General features: G+C 40.6%; 1 protein-coding gene across 3 annotated transcripts in view; it reads right to left on the bottom strand.

Annotated features, from left to right (window-relative positions):
* The window catches only part of CDKAL1 (CDK5 regulatory subunit associated protein 1 like 1), a 701,952-nt gene that overhangs the window by 19,700 nt on the left and 660,857 nt on the right, over positions 1–21,395 (bottom strand). For 2 of the 3 annotated variants that reach the window (XM_031667632.1, XM_021936624.2), the window contains exons 14-15: positions 14,004–14,087; positions 10,847–11,011 (exon numbers count right to left, since the gene is read on the bottom strand). In XM_031667632.1, the coding sequence (XP_031523492.1) occupies positions 10,847–11,011; positions 14,004–14,087 (249 nt within the window). Of the gene's footprint in view, positions 1–859; positions 2,902–10,846; positions 11,012–14,003; positions 14,088–21,395 lie in introns of those variants that run through there. The other variant, XM_031667633.1, reaches the window with a different exon arrangement.

Below are 21,395 nucleotides of genomic sequence, written 5' to 3'. Positions count from 1 at the left end.
TAAACTATGTCAGAAAACAAACATACTCCATTTCTTTGAACATATCCTATTTTATTTATTTAAAAATAATGTTCTATTATTTTAGGTACAACGCAACATCCATACTCGGAGTCTCATAGGAGAAACAGGCTGTCACTTTCATCATTAGAAAGGGAGAAGGGAAACTAGGAGACTACAATTTATGGTTAGAAGAAAGTCTTGCTCTAAAGTACTCATCCTCATAGTTCCCATGAAAAGAATTTCAATTTGCAAGATTACTATCAGTTTAAAAAGGGGCCTCTGCAATCTGCTTATCAAGATGTCAAATGACTTCAAAAGCAGGTTGAGTGGCTTGACTGTGATTTTTTTATTTAGCCATTGAAGAATATATTAATGTCCTCATCAGTTGGAGTAACAGAGGATTTCAACCTATCATGTAGGTTCCCTGCCTCTGGTGGAGAACCCATCCATTTCACCCTGCATATCACCGAGAGCCAAGTTCGTTCAATAACTGTGAAACAGGCACTGCACTGGGGCCTGGAGCCAGTGGTGGGCAGACCAGCCAGGCGGGGCCTGCTTTCATGGGCTTTCCCTCATATAGAAACTTTTACTATACTATGCTCATGCTCAAAAACTTTCCCACATGTAGCCAGGCACAGAGGCTCACACCTGTAATCCCAGCACTCTAAGAGGCTGAGGCTGGAGGATTGCTTGAGCCCAGGTGTTTGAGACCAGCCTAGACAACATAATGAGACCTCATCTCTACAAAAAGTAAAAAAAATTAGCCAGGCACGGTGGGGCAAGTCTGTAGTCCCAACTACTCGGGTGGCTGAGGTGGGAGGATCACTTGAGCCCAGGAAGTAAAGGCTACAAGTGAGCCAAGATTGCACCACTGCACTCCAGAGCCGGGGTGACAGAATGAGATTCGGACTCAAAAACAAAGCAAAACAAAATATTCCCACATGCATGATAGAAACTTCTAGTATTCACCCATATCTTCTCCTTGTTAAAACAAAAGTAGGTATTTTCTAGACTCTTGTAGTTAGATAGGGCCATGTGAATAGTTCTGGTCAATGAATATGAATAGAAGCACCATGTGCCACTCCTGTGCTGAGGCAGTAAAAAGCCTGGTTCACCAGCAATCGTTTTTCCTTTTGCCATGGAGATATGCAGTCAACTTGGGTCCCTGAGTGACTGTGTGGAGCAGACAACTACCTGACTCTAAACTACACACTAAATGGTACATCTTAGATGCTCAGTGTAAGCAGGAAATAAACCTTTGTTATGTTAGCCCTGAGATTTCAGGGTTAATTTGTTACCAAAGCATAGCCTAACCTGTCTTGGATGAATACACGTGCTTGTCTAATGTGTTGGTATAAATCATGTTTGACTTCAAAACCCAGAGGTCCCAGTCTTTATACTAAAGGTTATTTCCCTGTGCCTTCCAACTGCACACAACTGCTTATGGATATCTAAGTCTGTGCATTCTGTCACTTCGCTTTGGTTCTTTCCACAGTGAGAAAAATTTCCTTCTTTACTTGCCTGATTAAGTTCTTCTCACCTTCAGAGTCCCGTTCCAATCCTACCATATCCATGAAACTCTCTGTAGTAGAAATGGTCTGAAAACCCTCTCCACATTGACAGTTCCCCAAGAATACAGATGCCAAAAATGATTTTCTAACCTCCTTTGTCCCCAGGGTGTAAACGTGAGACCTGGGTTCCACAATCAGATGTAATATATGTGAGACATTGATTGGGAAGCTTCATGAGGAAGCAGACAGGGCATGGGGCCTCTGCCTAGATAGGGCAGGTGGAGCAGAGGCGACACCTCTTACCAGAAGCTCCTGTGTGGTTTTGGGTGTTGTTTCTGGAAAACTCAGCAAAGATTCTGGTCCCTGGCCCTTCTAACAATTCTGTGGGCCATCTAGCATCCTTTTATATGTTCCTTCCTTTCAACTAAACTGCTTTCTATTGTCTGCAAGGAATCCTGATCCATACATTTCCTAAAACCTCAAGTCTTCAGAGATCTCCTATCTTCTAACTTCTTATGATCTAATGCCAACCAATTTAACATTTGACATATTATAGATTTTGTTTCACAAGCACATACTGTCTTAGTTCGTTTGGGTGACTGTAACAAAATGCCATAAACTGGGTAGCTTTTAAACAACAGAGATTTATTTCTCACTGTTTTAGAAGCTGGGAAATCTAAGATCAAGGTGCCAGTAGATTTGGTGTCTGGTGGGAGCCAGATTTCTAGTTTATAGACGGAGTCTTCTTGCTGTGTCCTCACACAACGGAGGGGTCAAGGCAGCTCTCTGGAGCCTTCATTAGTGTGGTATAAAGGTACTTATCCTCATCATGAAGGCTCTGCCCTCATAAGCTAAGAACCTTCCAAAGGCTCCACCTCCTAACACCATCACATCAGTGATTAGGTTTTAACATTGAACTTTGGGAAGTCACCAACATTCACACCACAGCAGCACACATCTTCTCTTCCCAACTAGACTTTATCTCCTTGAGGGCAGGATGATATCTCAGACTTCTGTATCCCAAGCAGTGCTTGACACAGCGCTGGGTCAACTTTTGGAATTTATAGGATGACCATATAATTTACCATCCAAACTGGAACACTTTGAGGAGTGGAACAAGGGCCTATTATTAATACTATTAAAACAGGTATAAACCAGGACTGACACAGACAGTCCTAACACAGACAGATATTATTATCAAGGCACAATTAGTTCTTTGATGCGTAGTGTGTCATACTCGTCATTGATAATTGTTGACTTAGTAAAAAGGTAAAGATAAGTGAAGGGGAAATAGTGCAGTGAAAATGTGAGTGCGGAAGAGTGGTTCCCGATACCTGGGTTCAAATCATCACAGGAGATCGTGGTCTTCTGAAGCCTTCCTAGTCCCATCCTGCAGGGATAGATGGTTGGGCTTAGATGACCTCTCAGGTTCTGCTGCTGCTGAAATACAGCTTTGGTTCTCCTAAGGAAGCTTTTTCCATTTGATGGTTTCATGATAAAGAATCCCTTTTACTCTTCAGAGATTCCTTTTAGATTTGGGAAAATCATCCATAAAACTTTAACCACAGGAGTAATTATGTTGGAGCTAGCATACCTATACAAGACCACTTCCCTCACGCCAATCCCTCCCTACCAGGGTCACAACTGATTGGCAGTAATACCAGAAGAACAGTCAGACCAAAAACTTCTCAAAGATCAAGCCCATATTCATTATTTCTATCTCTAAGATTTCATTCAGTTCCTGGATAATAAACACTGAAGCATATTATAAGAGGCCAGGTGCTACCTGTATGTTGTATATGTGAGTTAATTCAGGCTCGGGGGCCTGGTTCTTTTCCTTAGCGCTCAGCTAGGGAAGTCGGTCCACATCTTTGTCCCAGGCTCACTGCTCCTTCTGCCTCCTATCTTGAATGTGGGCAAAGGATGGAGAGGTGGGGAAAACACCTGCTCAGTCCCATCCTGTGATGCCTCTATGTGGGTGTGTACAGCTTTGTAAAGAACTTCATTGTGTTCTAGCTACCCTAGGCCAGGCTAGAATAATAAACTGAAGTAATACGAGTAAAGAGCCTCAATACCAAGTACATAGTAGAGGTTCACTAGATGGTAGCTATTACTATTATCAAGGCACAATTAGTTCCCTGATGCATGCAATTTCCCTCATGATGCTCCAGCTACAACCCTCAGGAGGAAGAGAATTATCATCAGTGATTGCACAATTAGTGATGCAAGTGAAATGAAAGCTAATTGTTTAGCATCAGCTTGCTCTGATGATACTTTGGATGGTACTCAAATTGGTACACGGAAGGTATTGTAAACACACTAAACACAGTTTGAACTGACAGTCACACTAGTTCAGCTGCAATGGCCAATACAATATAGCTCAGCAGTACAGAATAAAAGCTATGTATCTAGACTGTGAAACTCAAATACATCCTAACCAGTCTGTAAAAGAAACTAACAAGATACAAAATGAAAGAAAAATGCATAAAATATTAAATGTACTATGATTTTAATTGTTTGTGACATGAACTTAGCAGCGATGAAGAATTTAGTCTTACATAAAGTTTAATAAGAAAAAAAAAAGGAACTGAAAAAACTGCTTGGGGTTGAGGCCGGTATCTTGGGGGTGGAAGGAAAAATAGGAAGAAACACGCCCTCATTTGCTTCGAGCATGGTTAGCTGGTCTGTCTGAAATTAGACCTACTTTCAAGTGTTTTAAGTTAATTATTAAGCCATTTCTTAACCTCATGAATGTAGTTTTCATGTGCTTTCAAATCTGGCCTTGAACTAATAGACCCTTTCACTTCAGTGGTTCTGGAAATGAATGTCAGATGGGAGAGGAAAGCATTTTAACTGTGTTTTTCCAAGGGTCAAAGCTCTGAAAATATAGTATAGTTTGTACATAAAACTCAGTACACCTGAATATCCTGCTGGCCTTTGTCTGGTAATGAAGCAAACCATGCCACCCTTTAAAACTTCTGCTTCCTTTCCAAACACGGTCGGCTGTGTCGGTGCTGAGCTATCTAACTACTCAAGTGAATCCATTCTTAGGATCAAAGTTTCAATAGATGAGAAACAGGTGGCACTTAGGCACCCTGGGGCAGCCTTCTCTTAACTTGTAAGAAAGAGAATGGTAAGTCCAGGCCTCCATTCTAGAATATTCTCCTTTTTTTTAAAAAAAAGAAGACATAAAGAGTAAGAGGAAGAAATGCCTGTCAGTAAGAATGGCCAACGCTGTAGGAGTATTACTGGAATCTCTTTCTGTTAATTTGTCATTCTCATGGAGGCATTTCAGCAGTTGGTCTGGTTTCATCTGCCATTGTCAGAAATCTATGGCTGATGAATACAACATTTGAAATGATGAAATATTGGGCAACTTTTACTTCACAAATTAAAGTAAAATAATGCCTTGGCTTGCATCACAAATTAATAATGAAAATAGTAGCCAATATTTATTGACTGCTAAGCCATTTCCACGTATATCCTATGAAGCAGGTACTACTATCACCCATTTACAGAGGGAGAACTGAGGTGGAGGGACATTGAGTAACTTGCCCAAGATCATATTTTTTGTAATAGTAGAATCAAGATTCAAACTTGCATAATCAGAATCCAGAATTCATGTTCTTAATTGCTATACTATAATGTACAGTGAAATCCACAAATGCAAAGTACTTGTTTTTTTTTTTTAGATAAGGTTTCATTCTTTCACCCAGGCTGGGCTGTAGCGGCTCCCTGAAGCCTCGACCCTCTGGGGCCAAGCGGTCCTCCCACCTCGGCCTCCCATGTAGCTGAGACTACAGGTATGCACCATCACACCTGGCTAATTTTTAAAATTTTTATAGAGATGAAGTCTCCCAGTGGTGCTAGGCTGTTCTTAAACTCTTGGGGTCAAGCATTCCTCCTGCCTTGGCCTCCTGAAGTGCTGAGATTATAGGCGTGAACCACTGCATCAGGCTGCAAAGTACTTAAAAAAAAAGTGCTAACAAAAAAAAATTAAAGTAGGCCGGGCGTGGTGCCTCACGCCTCTAATCCCTGTACTTTGGAAGGCTGAGGCAGGTGGATCCCTTGAGGCCAGGAGTTCGAGATCAGCCTGGCCAACACGGTGAAACCGCATCTCTACATACAAAAATTAGCTGGGCGTGGTGGCTTATGCATGTAGTTCCAGCTACTCCGGAGGCTGAGGTATGAGAATCACTTGAACCCAGGAGGCGAAGGTGGCAGTGAGCCGAGATCGTGCCACTGAACTGCAGCCTGGGTGACAGAGTGAGACTCTATCTTTAAAAAAAAAAAAAAAAAATTAAAGTAAAAGAAATAAAAATAAAAGCCAGGAAACCACTGCTTTTTAAAGCTATACTTATTGAATTCTTTCTTTAAAATATTTAACACACTGAGTATGCATTGTGCACTTTGTCCACATGATTTAACTTAATCCTCTGCAAATCAGTTGTTAGCTCCATTATACAAATGAAGACACCGTGAGTCAAGAAAGTTGTACTTCATCATAGGAACTGTCACTGTAATGTGAACCCAAACCTGACAGAGTCCAGGTCATTTAGAACTTTCATGATGCTACTCTACTTCTTCTTTCTTTAAAGCAATTTTTACTATTAAGAATGAATTCAATAAGAAAAAACTTTGCAATCAAACTATTCATAAGTTTAAAATTAGAAGGGAAAATGTTCTTTTCTATCTTGTACTAGGCAAAGAATAGTTCTGACTTCTTAAGAATCAAAGAAATGGTAAGATTCAAGTGATTTTTTATAACATAGGCCAGACAAGAAGAAAGAACATTAGTAGTAAAACTAGTTAGCCTTTATTAAAACAGACAGCAGTAATGTTCACATTCTCGCATATTCCTAAGAGAGACAGATCTCTAATGCCATTTTTAACTGAACCCACAGAGAAGATAATTAAGACTGTCCATTTTCTCGTTTTTCCCTCTTTCTCTTACTTATTATTTTTTTTGTATCCAGTGTAAGCTTACTTTGGTATACAAAAAGAAACTAGTGTCCAGAAGTTCTCAAATAAGACTCCTGCAATTAAAATGGGTAAGGCAGTCTGGACCTGGGCTTAAAAATACAGGCTTAACTCATGCCGATTAGGATGGTTACTATCAAAACAAAACAAAACAAAAAAAAAGAGAGAGAGAGAGAAAATAAGTGTTGATGTGAATGTGGAGAGACTGGAACCCTTGTGCACTATTGGTAGAAATGTAAAATGGTACAGCTGCCATGGAAAACAGGATGGCAGTTCCTCAAAAGATTAAAAATAGAGATACCATATAATCTAGCAATCCTATGTCTGGACAAATACCCCAAATAATTGAGAGCAGGGATTTGAAGAGATATCTGTGCACCCATGTTCATAGCAAACATTATTCATAATAGCCAAATGGTAGAAGCAACCTAAATGTCCATCAAAGGATGAATGAATAAATGAAACATGGCATCCATATCCAATGGAATAGTATTTAGCCCTGAAAAGGAGAAAAATTCTGACACATGCTACAACATGGATGAACCCCGGGGATATTATGCTAAGTGAAATAAGCAAGTCACAAAAAGACAAACACTGGTGAGCGTACAACTCCGCTGATACGAGGTACCAAAAGTAATCAAATTCATAGAGGCAGAAAGTAGATTAGAAGGCTGAGGGAAGGGGGAAATGAGGAGTTACTGCTTAATGAGTACAGGGTTTCAGTTTTGCAAGATGAAAAGTTCTGGAGATTGGTTGTACAACAATGAGAATGTACTTAACACCACTAACTATACACTTACAAATGAGTAAGACAGTACATTTTATGTTATGTATATTTTACCACAAGTAAAACACAAAAACAAAAACAAAGGCTTGAAAGTGGGGACATAAATCCTGGCTTCCCTCTTCTACCTTCAAACGTTGTGACTCCAGATAAGCTATTTATTGAGTGACGGATGCTCAGATTCCTTATCTGTGAAATGGGGATAATAATAGTGCCTACCTCTCAGGGTTATGAGGATGATATGAGTGAACACACGTAACATATTTAGCACGGTATTTGGCCATGATAAGCGCGCCATAAATGCTGACTTTGGGTCCCAGCAGTAGGCATGGAATATTTAGCCAATGACAATTATGGGTAATGATTTTAAAATTTGATAGTATATTTGATTATGTTTGTAAAAGGAATCTTTATCTTTTAGAGGTATTTACTAGTATATTTCTAGATAATATAAAATGTAAACGGGATTTTCTTCAAAATAATCAGGGTTGGGGGAATGGGGGATAGATATGAGCACAGATGACATAAGATTGGCTGGTGATTTGATGACGGCTAAGGGTGGGTAATAGGTATGTGGGATTATTATACTATTCTCTCTACTTTTGTATATGCTTGAAAATGTTAATAAAATTTCCATAAATAAGAGTTCCTTAACGGAGTTAAAACAAAAAAATCCTTGATCCCAATCTTTGATGATGGCTTTCAGATAATTTTTCAAACTAGTACATGGTCATGGATTTGGTATCACTGACCCTAGGTCCTGTCTATCCACACGTTTTCTTCAGGTAGAGTAACTGAACAGCATAGCAATTTTTCCACAGAAGTCTTAATTGTATAAAAAGATCATCACAATAAGCAGGTTACCACAAAATTAGGCTGCATGTGAGCACAAGATGAAAATATCGATGTTCTTAGCATCTTAAAACTGTGTTTTTCTCAAGTTTCCTATTCTTCTGTTCCTTTCATTAAAAATGCACACATAACTTTCACCCATTCCCACCATCATTTCGATAATACCCTTCTAGTCTGTTGTACTTCTCATCAGTTTCATCAAAAGAGGTCAAGTGATTAGCTGGGTGTGGTGGCACACGCCTGTAATCCCAGCTACTTGGAAGGCTGAGGCAGGAGAATCGCTTGAACCTGGAAGGCGGAGGTTGCAGTGAGATTGTGTCACTGCACTCCAGCCTGGGTGACGAGCAAAATCCCATTTCAAAAAAAAAAAAAAAAAAGAGGTCAAGTGAGACAAAATAAGTCCAAAGCATAGCATTTTGCTTTAGATGCCAGGGAGACCAAGGTGGGAAGACCACTTGAGGCCAGGAGTTCAAGACGAACTTGGGCAACAAAGAGAGACCCTGTCGCTACAAAAAATAAACAATATCAGCCGGGGCTGAGCACAGTGGCTCATGCCTGTAATTCCAGCACTTTGGGAAGCCGAGGTGGGCGGATCACCTGAGGTCAGGAGTTCAAGACCAGCCTGGCCAACATGGTGAAACCCTGTCTCTACTAAAAATAAAAAATCAGCTGGGCATAGTGGCACGTGCCTGTAATTCCAGCTACTCAGGAGACTGAGGCATGAGAATTGCTTGAACTTGGGAGGTGGATGCTGCAGGGAGGTGGAGGCTGCAGTGAGCTGAGATTGCATGCCACTGCACTCCAGCCTGGGTGACAGAGTGAGACTCTGTCAAAAAAAAAAAAAAAAAAAAATTAGCCAGGATGGTGGTGAGTGCCGATAGCGCCAGCTACTCAGGAGGCTGATGTGGGAAGATCGCTTGCGCCCAGGAGGCAGAGGTTGCAATGAGCTGTGATCACACCATTGCATTCCAGCCTGGGTGACAGAGGGAGACCCTCTCTCAAAACAAACAAAAGCCTTACTGTTTTTCTTAATGTAAATACCCAAATCAATATTCCTACCCCAGTGGCCTCATGCTCTGGCAGACCAGCAACCCACTGGCTTCCTCATCTTATCTGGGACTTTTGGGCCATTCTGGTTTAGAGTTGGGCTGCTGGTAGAACCGATGATACCATTGTCTGGACTAGAGGAAAGGATGGGAGAGTAGAAAGGGTGCCCCAGAGAATTCAAATGGAACTGCCCTTTTAGATAGTAACACTATAGTTAAGGAACAAATAGAGGGACACTACATTTCCTTATTTATGTATTATCAATGGTGATGTTTAGAATACTACCCTTTCCAAGAGGCAAACATGAAGGAATTAAACCAGGCAGAGTCTTTGAAATAATAATTTCCCCACTACTGTTACTTGCTGAGAAACCCTTTTCACTGTGGCAATCTAAAATTAACCTTGTAAAATACACTATGTGGAAAAACAAAACAAAACAAAAAATAAGCTGACTTCTTAAAAAATTTTTCAAAGTATTGGCTAACATATCAAAAGCCAAATCTCTAGCAATATAATTTAAATGCCAGGTTACACTGCTCCTTCCTGGCCCCCCATCCTATCCCCCAAGTATGATTTTTTTTTTTTTTAATAAACAGCAAAAATGAATGGTTATGCTTATCAAGTTTTAGAGTTAGCTCCTGATTGTGCAGGCTGATACATTTGGTAGAATTTTGACAAAAGCTGGTCTATACCATTCCACTATGGGTTAGACGGCCATGCATGCAGATCCTTCGTGGGCACTTGTCAAGCACAAGAATCCACACAATCAGTGAGAACACAGACAATAGTATTGTCTTTGTTGCTATCGCCAGAGTCAAGCTGTATTTGCTTTATTTTAACGAACATGTCCTTGCAATTTATTTTGAGGAACAAGATTATACACAGATTAAAACAATTTTGGAATTACATGGCCAGATAAATATCAGGGTTTTTTTCCATATGTTAAATCATTGCTATATGCTTTTTTTTTTTTTTTTTTTTTTTTAAGGGCTTAACAATTGTGTTGGAGAAAGGACATCAAATGATGCTTAGAAATGTGATACACATTTTCATTTCACACTCCATCAGCTTTTACAACTGTAGCTCAATGAAATGTAAGAGAGAGCTTGGCAAACGGCCATATTTACCAAGGTATAAAATAGGGGTCAGGTTACTTTTTTACAGAAAGAAAAAAAAATGTTTAATTTTCACTCCACATGACTAAAGTAGATATCCAGCTAACACCCTTCTGAAAGGCACCGTAACTGCATATATGATACGGTTTAGTGCCTGTTCAGCTGTAGGTTTTTACTACAGTATAAACAGCTTTGTAAAGCAAGAAAACACCCCTTTCCTTATCCCCTTCCACTCAGGATCTACTGACATAGAAACATACTGGATCAGATCATCTTTTGGTGTCAACATTTTCGCCTGCAAATAATGGCTTTTACCCCCTGCTTCTAAACTGGAAGCAGAAACAGCTTATTCCCTTTACAGCCAGAGAAGCAAAGCTATCAGCATCAGCAAAAACACATCTTTCTAATTCAGATTTCAATCTGTCAGAAAGGATTAAAGCCTCATGCATACATAAAAAGGGAACTATAAATGATAACAGAAACATGGTCTGGAATCACTGTGCTTCCACAGCTGCTGTTTTACTAGCAGTGTAGAGAGGAGAGCATCTTTTACTTACCTTTGTCAAGCCTGAGACTTCTCCCTTTGCTAGCGGTTTGCTGATGGAGGGTGTGTACACTTTGGCATCAGATACCGGCTGCCCTTTCATAAAATGTTTGCCTGATTCACAGATGTCCACTTCAACCATTTTCCCCATGAACGCAGGGTTCTTTGGCACTAAAACCTTAAGCACATTTGTTTCAGAGGCTTAATTTTTAAAAATAAACATTTTACTTTAGAACAGTATCAGATTTATAGAATTATTGCAAAGATAGTATGGAGAGCGCCTGTATACCCAACTCCCAGTTTCCTTATTATTTACCATCTTACATTAGCATAGTACATTTGCCACAATTAATGAATCCAAATTGATATATTATTAATACTATTAACCGAAGGCATACTTAATTATCCAGGTTTCCTCATTGTCCCTCAGTGTCATTTTTCTATTCTGGGACCCCCTCCAAAGTGGGCTCTATCTTCTAGCTGCTCAAGGGTCTGGGGAGCCTGCAGGAAGGAAAGGCACTTCTGGGAGGGGACCCCGGGCCCCTAGGCAGTGCTTTTCCAGTGCAGGATGCGCCTAATGTCCCGAGGCACGTGGAAGGCAGACCTGGGAAATCCCCCAGCAATCAGTCAGTCACTTCTGGACAGGCCTTTGATATGTTGCTCTTGGCTATTCCATGCAATGAGGAAAACCGAGACAATACTGATGAAAGCCTTATACTTTTAATACTTTCCAAGTGAGCTGTCAGAGTAACGGTTTGAAAAGACACTTCAAACACAGGCCTGTGTGTCTGTGTTCGCGCACGTGGGTGTGCTGTGTTCGGAGGGAGAAGGAGAAACATTTAGAAGAACCTTCCAATAGCACCGAACACCACTGTTTGGAGCTAAAGGACTCCTGAAACGAACGGCTGCCATTCCTTTCCCTGGCTCTGTTAGAAAAAGCATGTGTTTGTCAGTCCTGGGGATCTACCTCCATCTAGAACCAGTCCTCTGAAGGGTACTTTGGCTTGTTCACAGGAAACTGTCAGGTCGTCTCTTTCCACTAGAGATTCCTGATAAAAGTGCTTGTTTACCTCGAGCAAACGTTTCCCTTCTTTTGGGACCTGCAGGTAGCTTGCGTGCATGATGTCTTCCTCACACTTCTATTTCAGCACTGGAGCGACCTGCCAGGCTTTTCAAGTTAGAATCCAAAATAAATAGACCAATTCTAATCCAGTAATGCTTGGATCTCTAGATATAATCTTCACCTCTGGAACTCATCTTATTTAGAAAAATAATTCCTAGAAAATCTTTGATATGCTTAGTTGTAGAGACAGAAAAGTCAGATGAGAGCCAGGAGTTCCACAGCCAATCTCTCTGAGAGGCAAAATTGAATCTTGGTCTGAGTTTGATTTTTATGACCACTGAGTACACTGCTTCATCAAAGTATAAGAAAAAGGTCACCTGGGTGGTGAATTACTTATGGCAGGCAAAACGAACTAAAAGAGCTTTAGTGTTAGGATATAAAAAGCCCTTTTAAATCAGTTTTTATAAAATAAGAAAATCTCTAGACCAAACTAACCCTGGGAGATTTGGTACTACTCTGGGGAAAAATAACCCTCCTTGATCTGCTGCCTTGATCTGAATGAAGGGCTCAGTGTTTTCCCCTCCTCCAGTTTTAATAATTGGAAAAAGCCCGACTGCTTTAAATTGGAGGAAGCAGCTAACGAGGCATGCCACTGCCTTTAAAATGAAGGGAAAAAAGTTCCCTGCTGAGGCAAAACCCAGATGGCAAGAGAAAGGAGAGAGAAGAGGCAACCAAAATGCAATCAAGCTCCTCCCCAGGGCTAAGCAGAAGGTTGGCCTGAATAGGAAAATGGCCCTCTGGAGTATATTAATGAGATGGGAAATGGGGAAGCGACGCAGTCCAGACACAGAGTGCTGGGAGCCCTTCCTCAACTGCAGTCTCCACTGGTACTGAACAGAGCATGTCTAGTCTGGGCTTTGAAAACTCCCCTGTTTCCTGGGGACCCACTGCCCAGTCTGAGATGATTCCCTGGGGAATGTCAATGCTGGGGGCCTCTTCAGCTCCTGCTTTCCTGCCTTCTGACAGAGGCAGCCTGCTTCCTCTGCCCATCCCTCATCCGACTTGTTCACATTGGCCTTCAGCGTCTTCTCAAGCCCTAATTTCAGCCATGACCCACAGCAAACATTTTCACCTCTTATCTGATGAGAAAGAAGCAAAAAAGCAGGAAGCTCCATTTGATTTTAATACAATCCAGAATGATCAATGAAGATCTCCATATGCCCATGAGAGTCTCCCACACAGGCTATCATGAGATGGGAGAGGAGGGCGTATCCCATCTCTTCCCTGGCCTTGGCCCTTGACAGGGTCAATGCCCCGAAAGAGGCACTCTGTTTTCCTCAGTCACTTTTGAATTGCTCTCCCACCTGGAGGAGTAGAAACTGCTGAAACAGAAGTCAGGCTCCTCGGTGGGCAAATGCAGGCCAGCTTAGATGGGCAGGGAAGGAGGGCTAGTAAGCGGGGGCGCCCCTAGGGATGGCCTCCAAAGCTCTCACAGTGAAGCTGGTTTGATCCTTACACTGTTCTGCACAGTCGTTCATACAATTTGAGTTGAGTCCAAGGAATAGACTCTTTTTCCTCTGCTCCTAGCATTTTTATCAAGGTAGAAGTTAAAAAACAAACAAACAAATAAACAAACAAAAACAAATACTAAAACCAAACAAAACTAAAAAACCAACCAACCAACTGACCAACTAAAAAAACTGTCCGGGTGATGTGCCGGTGAGAGGAAATCCCTGCCCTTTCACGCTGCTGTCGCCCATGCAGACATCCTTCCTGTCGTCTGAGCAGGACTTTCCCCCTGCTTTGCCAGGGTGTGGGAATTCTGGCAGTGCTAACTGCCTAGTTCCAAACGCCCAAAAGCCTAAGGCTGGTCCTGTCAAAGATTAATGTGAACTAAAATGGACTAAATACACCTATTCCTTTGTACAGAACATATTGTAGAGTAAGTCACAAAGATAGAGCCCATGTTAGCCTGGCTGGCTTGAGGCTATAAAACAGCCTTGTTGTGACAAGATTCAACACTCTCCCCTTTAAATGCCCTGTGCTTAAACTTTCAGAACTCTTTCTCATTTTGGAGAAAACTCAGGAATACTGAAGTGCCTCTTACCTGCTCATAGAATCGATTGTGTGCAACATAAAACTTGGAATCAAAAGACTCTTCTGTTACTAACACTTGCTGTCTTTCACCAATCTGTGGAGAGAAGGGGAGGGAAAAAACGGGTAAACACCTGTGAATCCAAAAATAAAATTAAAATAAAGGCCAGCCCAAGTTGGTCTGGACCAAGTAGCATCTTCTTGAATTTAAAGTAGACTCTACATTGCTGGTTATTTAACAGCGAACACTGCTCAAATCACGGATTCAAATTTTTTGAAAGACATTAATTATCTGGCAACATAAAATTAGCATAGTATAAACTCTTATTTTCTTACATAACTCTGAAACAGAACTTAATCTCCTTCAACATAAGTAAGATAATTAAAGCTTCTATGACATACAAAAATCTTCTAAATATCACTTTGTTTCCTGAAACAAAGTTGCAAAACAAGCCAGAACAAGCTGCTTCTAATCCAAACTCATGAAAATATTTTGGCAATATAAAAGAATAGTAATAAACATTAATTTGAGTTATAAGGGATGTAACACTAAAGAAAATGCCTCTGGAAACCAGTCATTAGGACCTTGCACCTCCACATTTCATATCTTGCACATAATTCTGAAAGTACTAAGTAATTCACAGAGCTATTTACTTATTATATATATTTTCTCTGTCACAGTCAACTGTCTCTATGCTGCAGTCATGGCCCCATGTTCATTTATTATTTTTTAAAGAGAAAGACAGCAAAAATATGGAACTGCTAATTTTCTACAGGATTGATGTACATTATGATCTAAGCACCCATTTTTAATAGCAAAGAAGTAAATCAGCCAAAACAATGGGTAAAGAAGTGTGACTATTCTCAGGAAATTTACAATTTCCAAGTTTATTCTACTGTGAAATGCAGCATTTAAGGTATCAATTACTCTTTTTTTCTTTTTTTTTGAGACAGAGTCTCGCTCTGTCACCCAGGCTACAGTTCAGTGGTGTGATGTTGGCTCACTGCAAATTCCGCCTCCTGGGTTCAAACGATTCTTCTGCCTCAGCCTCCCGAGTAGCTGGGATTATGGGCATGTGCCACTATGCCCAGCTAATTTTTATATTTTTAGTAGAGATGGGGTTTCGTCATGTTGGCCAGGCTAGTCTCGAACTCCTGACCTCAGGTGATCCACTCACCTTGGCCTCCCAAAATGCTGGGATTACAGGTGTGAGCCACCATGCCTAGCCTCAATTACTCTTTTTACAAGGTTGTCAAAATGTCTGATACAGCCAACCAACTATATTAAATGACTGTGCTGGGGATTATTTTTACCATTGCTACTTAATAATTATGACCCCCCAAATTAAAGCCCATTGGCAAGATAATTTTTTAAAATGCCTATTCTCATTTGTAGGGACTTGTCACCATGTTCAGGCGGTTACCATGAAGGAAACATAAACACAGCTGCACTAAATAGACCACCTAACAATTAAAAAAACTCAAACTCCCCTCTCCATCATACAATGCCAGTACCTAAATACACCATAATTTACTATCTAGTTTACTATCGCATTCAAAGTGTAGCTCTCTTAGCCAAAAGTTGTAAGGTCTCTGAGATGACACTTATTAAAGACTCTTTTCATTCTCTGAAAAACAATGGAAGTTCTGGCAACATTAATCCCCTTAAAAAAATCAAGTGGCAAAAAAGAAATTTCCCCCAACTTCTATGTTGAGCTTCACTGGCTCTCTTTGTCGAAAAGGGCTGGGGAATATTGGGTCTCACTGAAGTATATTCTTCTAGGAGAAAACTTAGAATGTTTGCACACATTTCACAGTGTGAGTTGCTTATGACTTAGGATAAGTATCTGTCAATGGTTCTTAAGGAAATCTGCAATTACGCTTCATTTAACATCAAGTTTTCAGGAAATTAACAACAATGTGAAATTGTAGATCCACTGAAAACTATCTGCTTCTTTCTTCTTCTTAGAATCAATGTGGAGAGTAAGGGCCATCATGTCTGGGCTGCTCTATTTCATCTGGAGATGATAACAATGACAGTAATATATACAGAGTTAAAAAGACTTGCTCTGTTTATATGGTAGAAAGCTGGGCTTTTAATCAAACATAAGAGAACTATTTGTAGGTGAGTATTTAACTATTATTTGCCAAAGAGACTCAGGAGAACCGCAATGTGCACTAATGCATAGTGGCAAACACTTTTTCAGTCGTCCTATTTGTGTCCTCAACTGAGGAGTCATCCTATTTGTGTCCCCAGTGTCACTGGCAAGGCCCGGTGGCTCATGCCTGTAATCCCAGCACTTTGGGAGGCAGAGGTGGGCAGATTTGAGTCCAGGAGTTTGAGACCCGCCTGGGTAACATGGCAAAACCCCACCTCTATGAAAAATACAGAAATTAGCCGAGTGTGGTGGTGTGTGCCTTTAGTCCCAGCTACCCGAGAGGCTGAGGTGGGAGGATCGCTTGGGCCTGGCAGGTTGAGGGTGCAGTGAGTTGTGATCATTCTACTGCATTCCAGTATGGGTGATTGAATAAGATCCTGTCTCAGAAAAATAAGTACATAAATAAATAAAACATCTCCAGAGGCCAGGCACAATGGCTCACGCCTGTAATCCCAGCACCTTGGGAGGCCAGGGTGGGTGGATCGCTTGAAGCCAGGAGTTCAAGACCAGCCTGGCCAACATGGTGAAACTCTGTTTCTACTAAAAATACAAAAATTAGCCAGGTGTGGTGGCATGTGCCTGTAGTCCCAGCTACTTGGAAGGCTGAAGTGGGAGGATTGCTTGAACCCGGGAGGCAGATGTTGCAGTGAGATGAGATTGTACCCCTGCACTCCAGGCTGGGTGACAGAGTGAGACTCTGTCTCAAAACAGAACAAAACAAAACAAAATCTCCAGAGCATATTGAGCAAAAATGAGCCTAGGAAGGCTAGGGCTTTGATCAAAAGCTGCTGCAATCCGTCCTCACCCCTTAAAATAAATATATGTATACATATATATTATAAATATATATGACTTGCCAGAGCCCGGGACTTGGAGGCTGCAGTAAGCTTTGATCATGCCACTGCACTCCAGTCTGGGCAACAGAGTGAGAACCTATCACAACAAATGAACAAACAAAAAATAATAAATGCTTCCCTCAATATTTTTTAATGAATGAAGTCACATTGAAGTGAATATCAAATATAACCTTTAAGAGAATCAACTATTCCAAATAATATTAAAGTCAACACTGAAGTTATGGAAGAATGAGTTCAGATGACATTCGGGAAGACGGAACTTCACCTTGGTTGCAAAGGAACTTGTGGGCTAAGCAAAGATATACAAGCCTCAACTTTCTTTTTAAAATGAGCCACTTCCCCTACACTTTCCAGCTGCTGTCTCTCCCACCCCATATGGTAGCCCTGTGTGGTTAAAGACCCTCATATAACAAAATTGAGAGTAATCATCCTGGCTTGCCATAACCAAAGAGTGCCTCTGCTATCCGAGTAAGGAAGTTCTAGTCACAGAACTAAGGCAGGGCATCTGGAGAAAAGTGGCAAGGCTACAGTTATCTTCAGGACTCCAGGACCACACCACCCAGGTATCTATTATGCTAATGGCAGAGGTAGTCCACTAGAAGGGATCAGAGTTTGTCTTAAGGAGACTCTACACTCATCTGAGAAGCAAACTTCTATGGCTGCCTCACCATCGCTGACAGATCCTTGCCTAACAGCCAAAACTACCAACAGGAAAAGGTTACATCATTGTGAAAAATGGACAAAATCCTGCAAGTAAGGAAGAGGTTGAAAACCATGGTTCTCATAAAATGTGTGACTGGCAGCCTGCTATGGTTTGTCCCTGACAAAACTCATGTTGAAATTTAATTGCCAGTGTCACAGTGTTGGGAGGTGGTGTCTTTAAGAAGTGATTAGGCCATTAAGATCAGTTAACGTCTTTCTCGAGGGACTGAGTCAGTTCTTGAGAGAATGGATAAGTTCACATGAGAGCCAGTTGTTATAATGTGAGGCTGCCTTTCGTGTTTGGTCTCTTTGAAAACCCTTCTGCTTTCTGCTGAGTTGAAGTTCTCACTAAATGAGTTGCCTGATCTTGGACTTCTCAGCCTCCAGAATCATGAGCCAAATAAACTTATTTTCCTTATAAATTATCCAGTCTTGGGTATTCTGTTATAGCAAGAGAAAATGAACTAAGTCAGAGCACAATATAATTGTTCAGCAAAAATGATTAAGATACAACTGAAATTCTAAGTCCAAAGAATGGTCTAATGGGTGGCGTAAAGAGAATTGTAACATTCAAGGTTAGGAAGAAAGCGGAAAGTGATGGATGGACAATGAAAGGTCAGAAGCAGAAGCACACAGTTCTAGAAGAACCCAAGGGAAAAGAGTCTGAAGAGGGTTCTTTGAAATCAACAGATGCCACATATATGGATTGGTCAGTAGGGGACAAAGACACAGGGTCTGAGTAGATTATTTTTGAGATAAAAGAGACCTATGTTTTGGGCCTTCACTTTCCTCATCTAAAAATGAGAGGCTGGTAGAAGTGGGACGGAAGTAGGGAGAAGAGAGTAGGGCTGCTGAAGGGGAGGTGGATTACAATATTTAAAGGATCTTTCAATTATGAAGTTTAAGTCATTCTTGAAGCTAGATCCGTAGGTAGGGGATCAGGACATCCAAAGGTTTCATGAGAATCAGCTGAAGGAAAGTATGTACACTAAATCAAGCCTGTCTCTCTCGTTCTCTCTCTTTCTCTCTCTCTCTCTTTCTTTTTTTAAACAGTAATATATGCTTAGAGCCCTCTGCAAATTACAGCTACCTTCTTGCTGTACTTAAACCAACAACTTGATTTTCAATACAGTACCTGCCAGGAAACAATTACAAGGTGTCTCAAGAGGCTATTGAGTGACTTGAAGTTTCCTTAGAGAAGTCTGCCAAAATCTCAACAAAGCTTGGGTGGGTGTGGTGGGTGGCACACACCTGTAATCCCAGCATTCCGGGAGGCCAAGGCGGGGAGAATCATGTGAGGCCAGGAGTTAGAGACTAGCCTGGGCCACATAGCATGACCTTGTTTCTACAAAAAAATTTAAAAAATTAGCAGGGTGTGGTGGCGCATATCTGTAGTCCCAGCTACTTGGAACGCTAAGGCAGGAGGATTGTTTGAGTCCAGGAGTTCAAGGTTGCAGTGAGCTATGATTGCACCACTGCATTCTAGACTGGGTGACAGAGAGATATCCTATCTCTGAAAAAAAAAAAAAAAAAAAAAAAAAGGAAATCTCAATAAAATATTTTGTTTCTTTTTTTTTTTTTTGAGATGGAGTCTTGCTCTGTTGCTCAGACCAGAGTACAGTGGTGCGATCTCGGCTCACTGCAAGCTCCGCCTCCCAGGTTCACCTCATTCTCCTATTTCAGCCTTCCGAGTAGCTGGGACTACAGGCACCCGCCACCGCATCTGGCTAATTTTTTTTTTTTTTTAATTTTTAGTAGAGATAGGGTTTCACTGTGTTAGCCAGGATGGTCTCAATCTCCTGACCTCGTGATCCGCCTGCCTTGGCCTCTCAAAGTGTTAGGATTACAGGCGTGAGCCCCCACGCCCGGCCCCAAAGTATTTTCTTATAATCCTAAGAAAGATGTCCTTTTCCTTCTGATTTGTTTGTAGGCATATAGTTTATGGCTGGTTAAATAAAATGATGTTTATTTAATTTCTGTAACATGCTAGAGGTTAAAAGCTTCTGTTGAGAATACAAATGCTACAGTATTTCCAGGGGAAACTCAGTTTCCATTTACAAAGCTTTGCCTTTTAAGAGATCTGTCAGGAAAGTAACTTGATTGTAGCTATCTGAAGTAAGGGACAATTCTTACCTTCAGAGCTTATTCTTTTACTTAATTCAACTCTATGGACTTTTGAAAGTGGCTGTTGGTTCTGGCACCTGCTTTAACAACCTAGGCATACTTTATAATGTATTCATCAAACGTAAGTAGAGAAAGTAATTTTTTCCTAGGATGTACAGAATTTCATTTCATCATTTGAACGTTATTTAAAGACATTTTATGAAAAATGAATTATAAAAATATTCCTGTAAAACCATCCCTTGCTTTCTCTGACTGGGTCACTAAAGTGAAGGAGGGCGCAGGAAACATCTCTACAAGACCCTGCATTACTGCCAACCTCGCAGGGCTGCTGGGAAATACGACCCCAGCTGTGAAAGAAAGAGTGTGCTACAATTTTCTAGGCCTTGTTGAAAAGATATGAGAAAAGCTCTTATACTTTTTTTTTTTAATGAAAACCACAAAGGCAGAAAATAAAAGCAGTATTCCCCTAGACAGACAAAGAAAGTAAGACCTTGGAGGCGGCTTAGCAATCTCTCTGATTCCACAGGGAGAGAACTAAGGTCTGGCAAGATGGGTGATTTGCTCAGTGGCAGTGGCAGAAGAAAGGGAAGTCTTTGAACTCTTCCCACTACTCAATGCCTCCTATTTAATTGCTAGCTGTGGAAAACTTACAACATCACGGATCTAATTCTGCAGTGTATGACTTTTCCTTGAGTAGAGAAACATCTGTGACAAACAAATAGCAATGTTTTTAAATTCAATTTTGGGGTAGATTTTTCAGTAAGTTACATAATCAGCTAGCTGTGTCATTTGTGTCACATCTATGCTTAAATTTCCCAAGTGCCTGAAGTTGTGAAAAACATCAGTTCTAACCATATGGCCAGCAGAGAATGCAGATAAAACACACACTTGCATTTAAAAAGCTGTGGTTTCCAACAGAACTTGGTTGCTGAATGAATGCTCCTCAAGTACACTCTAAGTCATCATTTGTCCTGAAACAAACAATATTCTACAAGGCTATATAAGGATATAAAGAGAGAAACAGAATTGTTTGAAGAAAGGCAGACATTACTCAAATTAAACAAAGACATCAGGGTATTTGGGCTAATACTTTTAACCCAGTAAAAAATGTTGCTTGCAAAAGTATTCTTTGGACTAGGAAAAGAAAAGGTTTCTCTTAAACTCATATATGGCTTTAAACATAAACTGTAAAGTTTGCTTTTCTCTTTATAACTTTTTTTTTCTTCTTATTTTTGCTTTACGTGAACAGAAAGCCTGACGTGGCTTTGGAAAATAATGTCAATCAATTTGTATTCTGAGATCCTGAGTTACAAAAAGATTTCAATATTGCTATTTAGAGTACCAAAACATTCACAAAGGACATAGATATATGGACCTGTGCAAGATAGACATTTATTTATTGAAAACAATGTTAAGGAGAAAGAAACTATTTTGTTTCCCTTGAAGAACTGCTGACAATTATTTTTTCTGTCCATTCTTTGCCTTAGGAAAAGAATGGAGATTAAAACACACATAGCAAAAGTTCCTGTAATCATTTACATCATGGTCCTAATAAACTTGAAT

The sequence above is a fragment of the Papio anubis genome, chromosome 6, assembly GCF_008728515.1.
Source record: "Papio anubis isolate 15944 chromosome 6, Panubis1.0, whole genome shotgun sequence".
Taxonomy (NCBI): Eukaryota; Metazoa; Chordata; class Mammalia; order Primates; family Cercopithecidae; genus Papio; species Papio anubis.
This window is presented reverse-complemented; position numbering and strand designations above follow the sequence as displayed.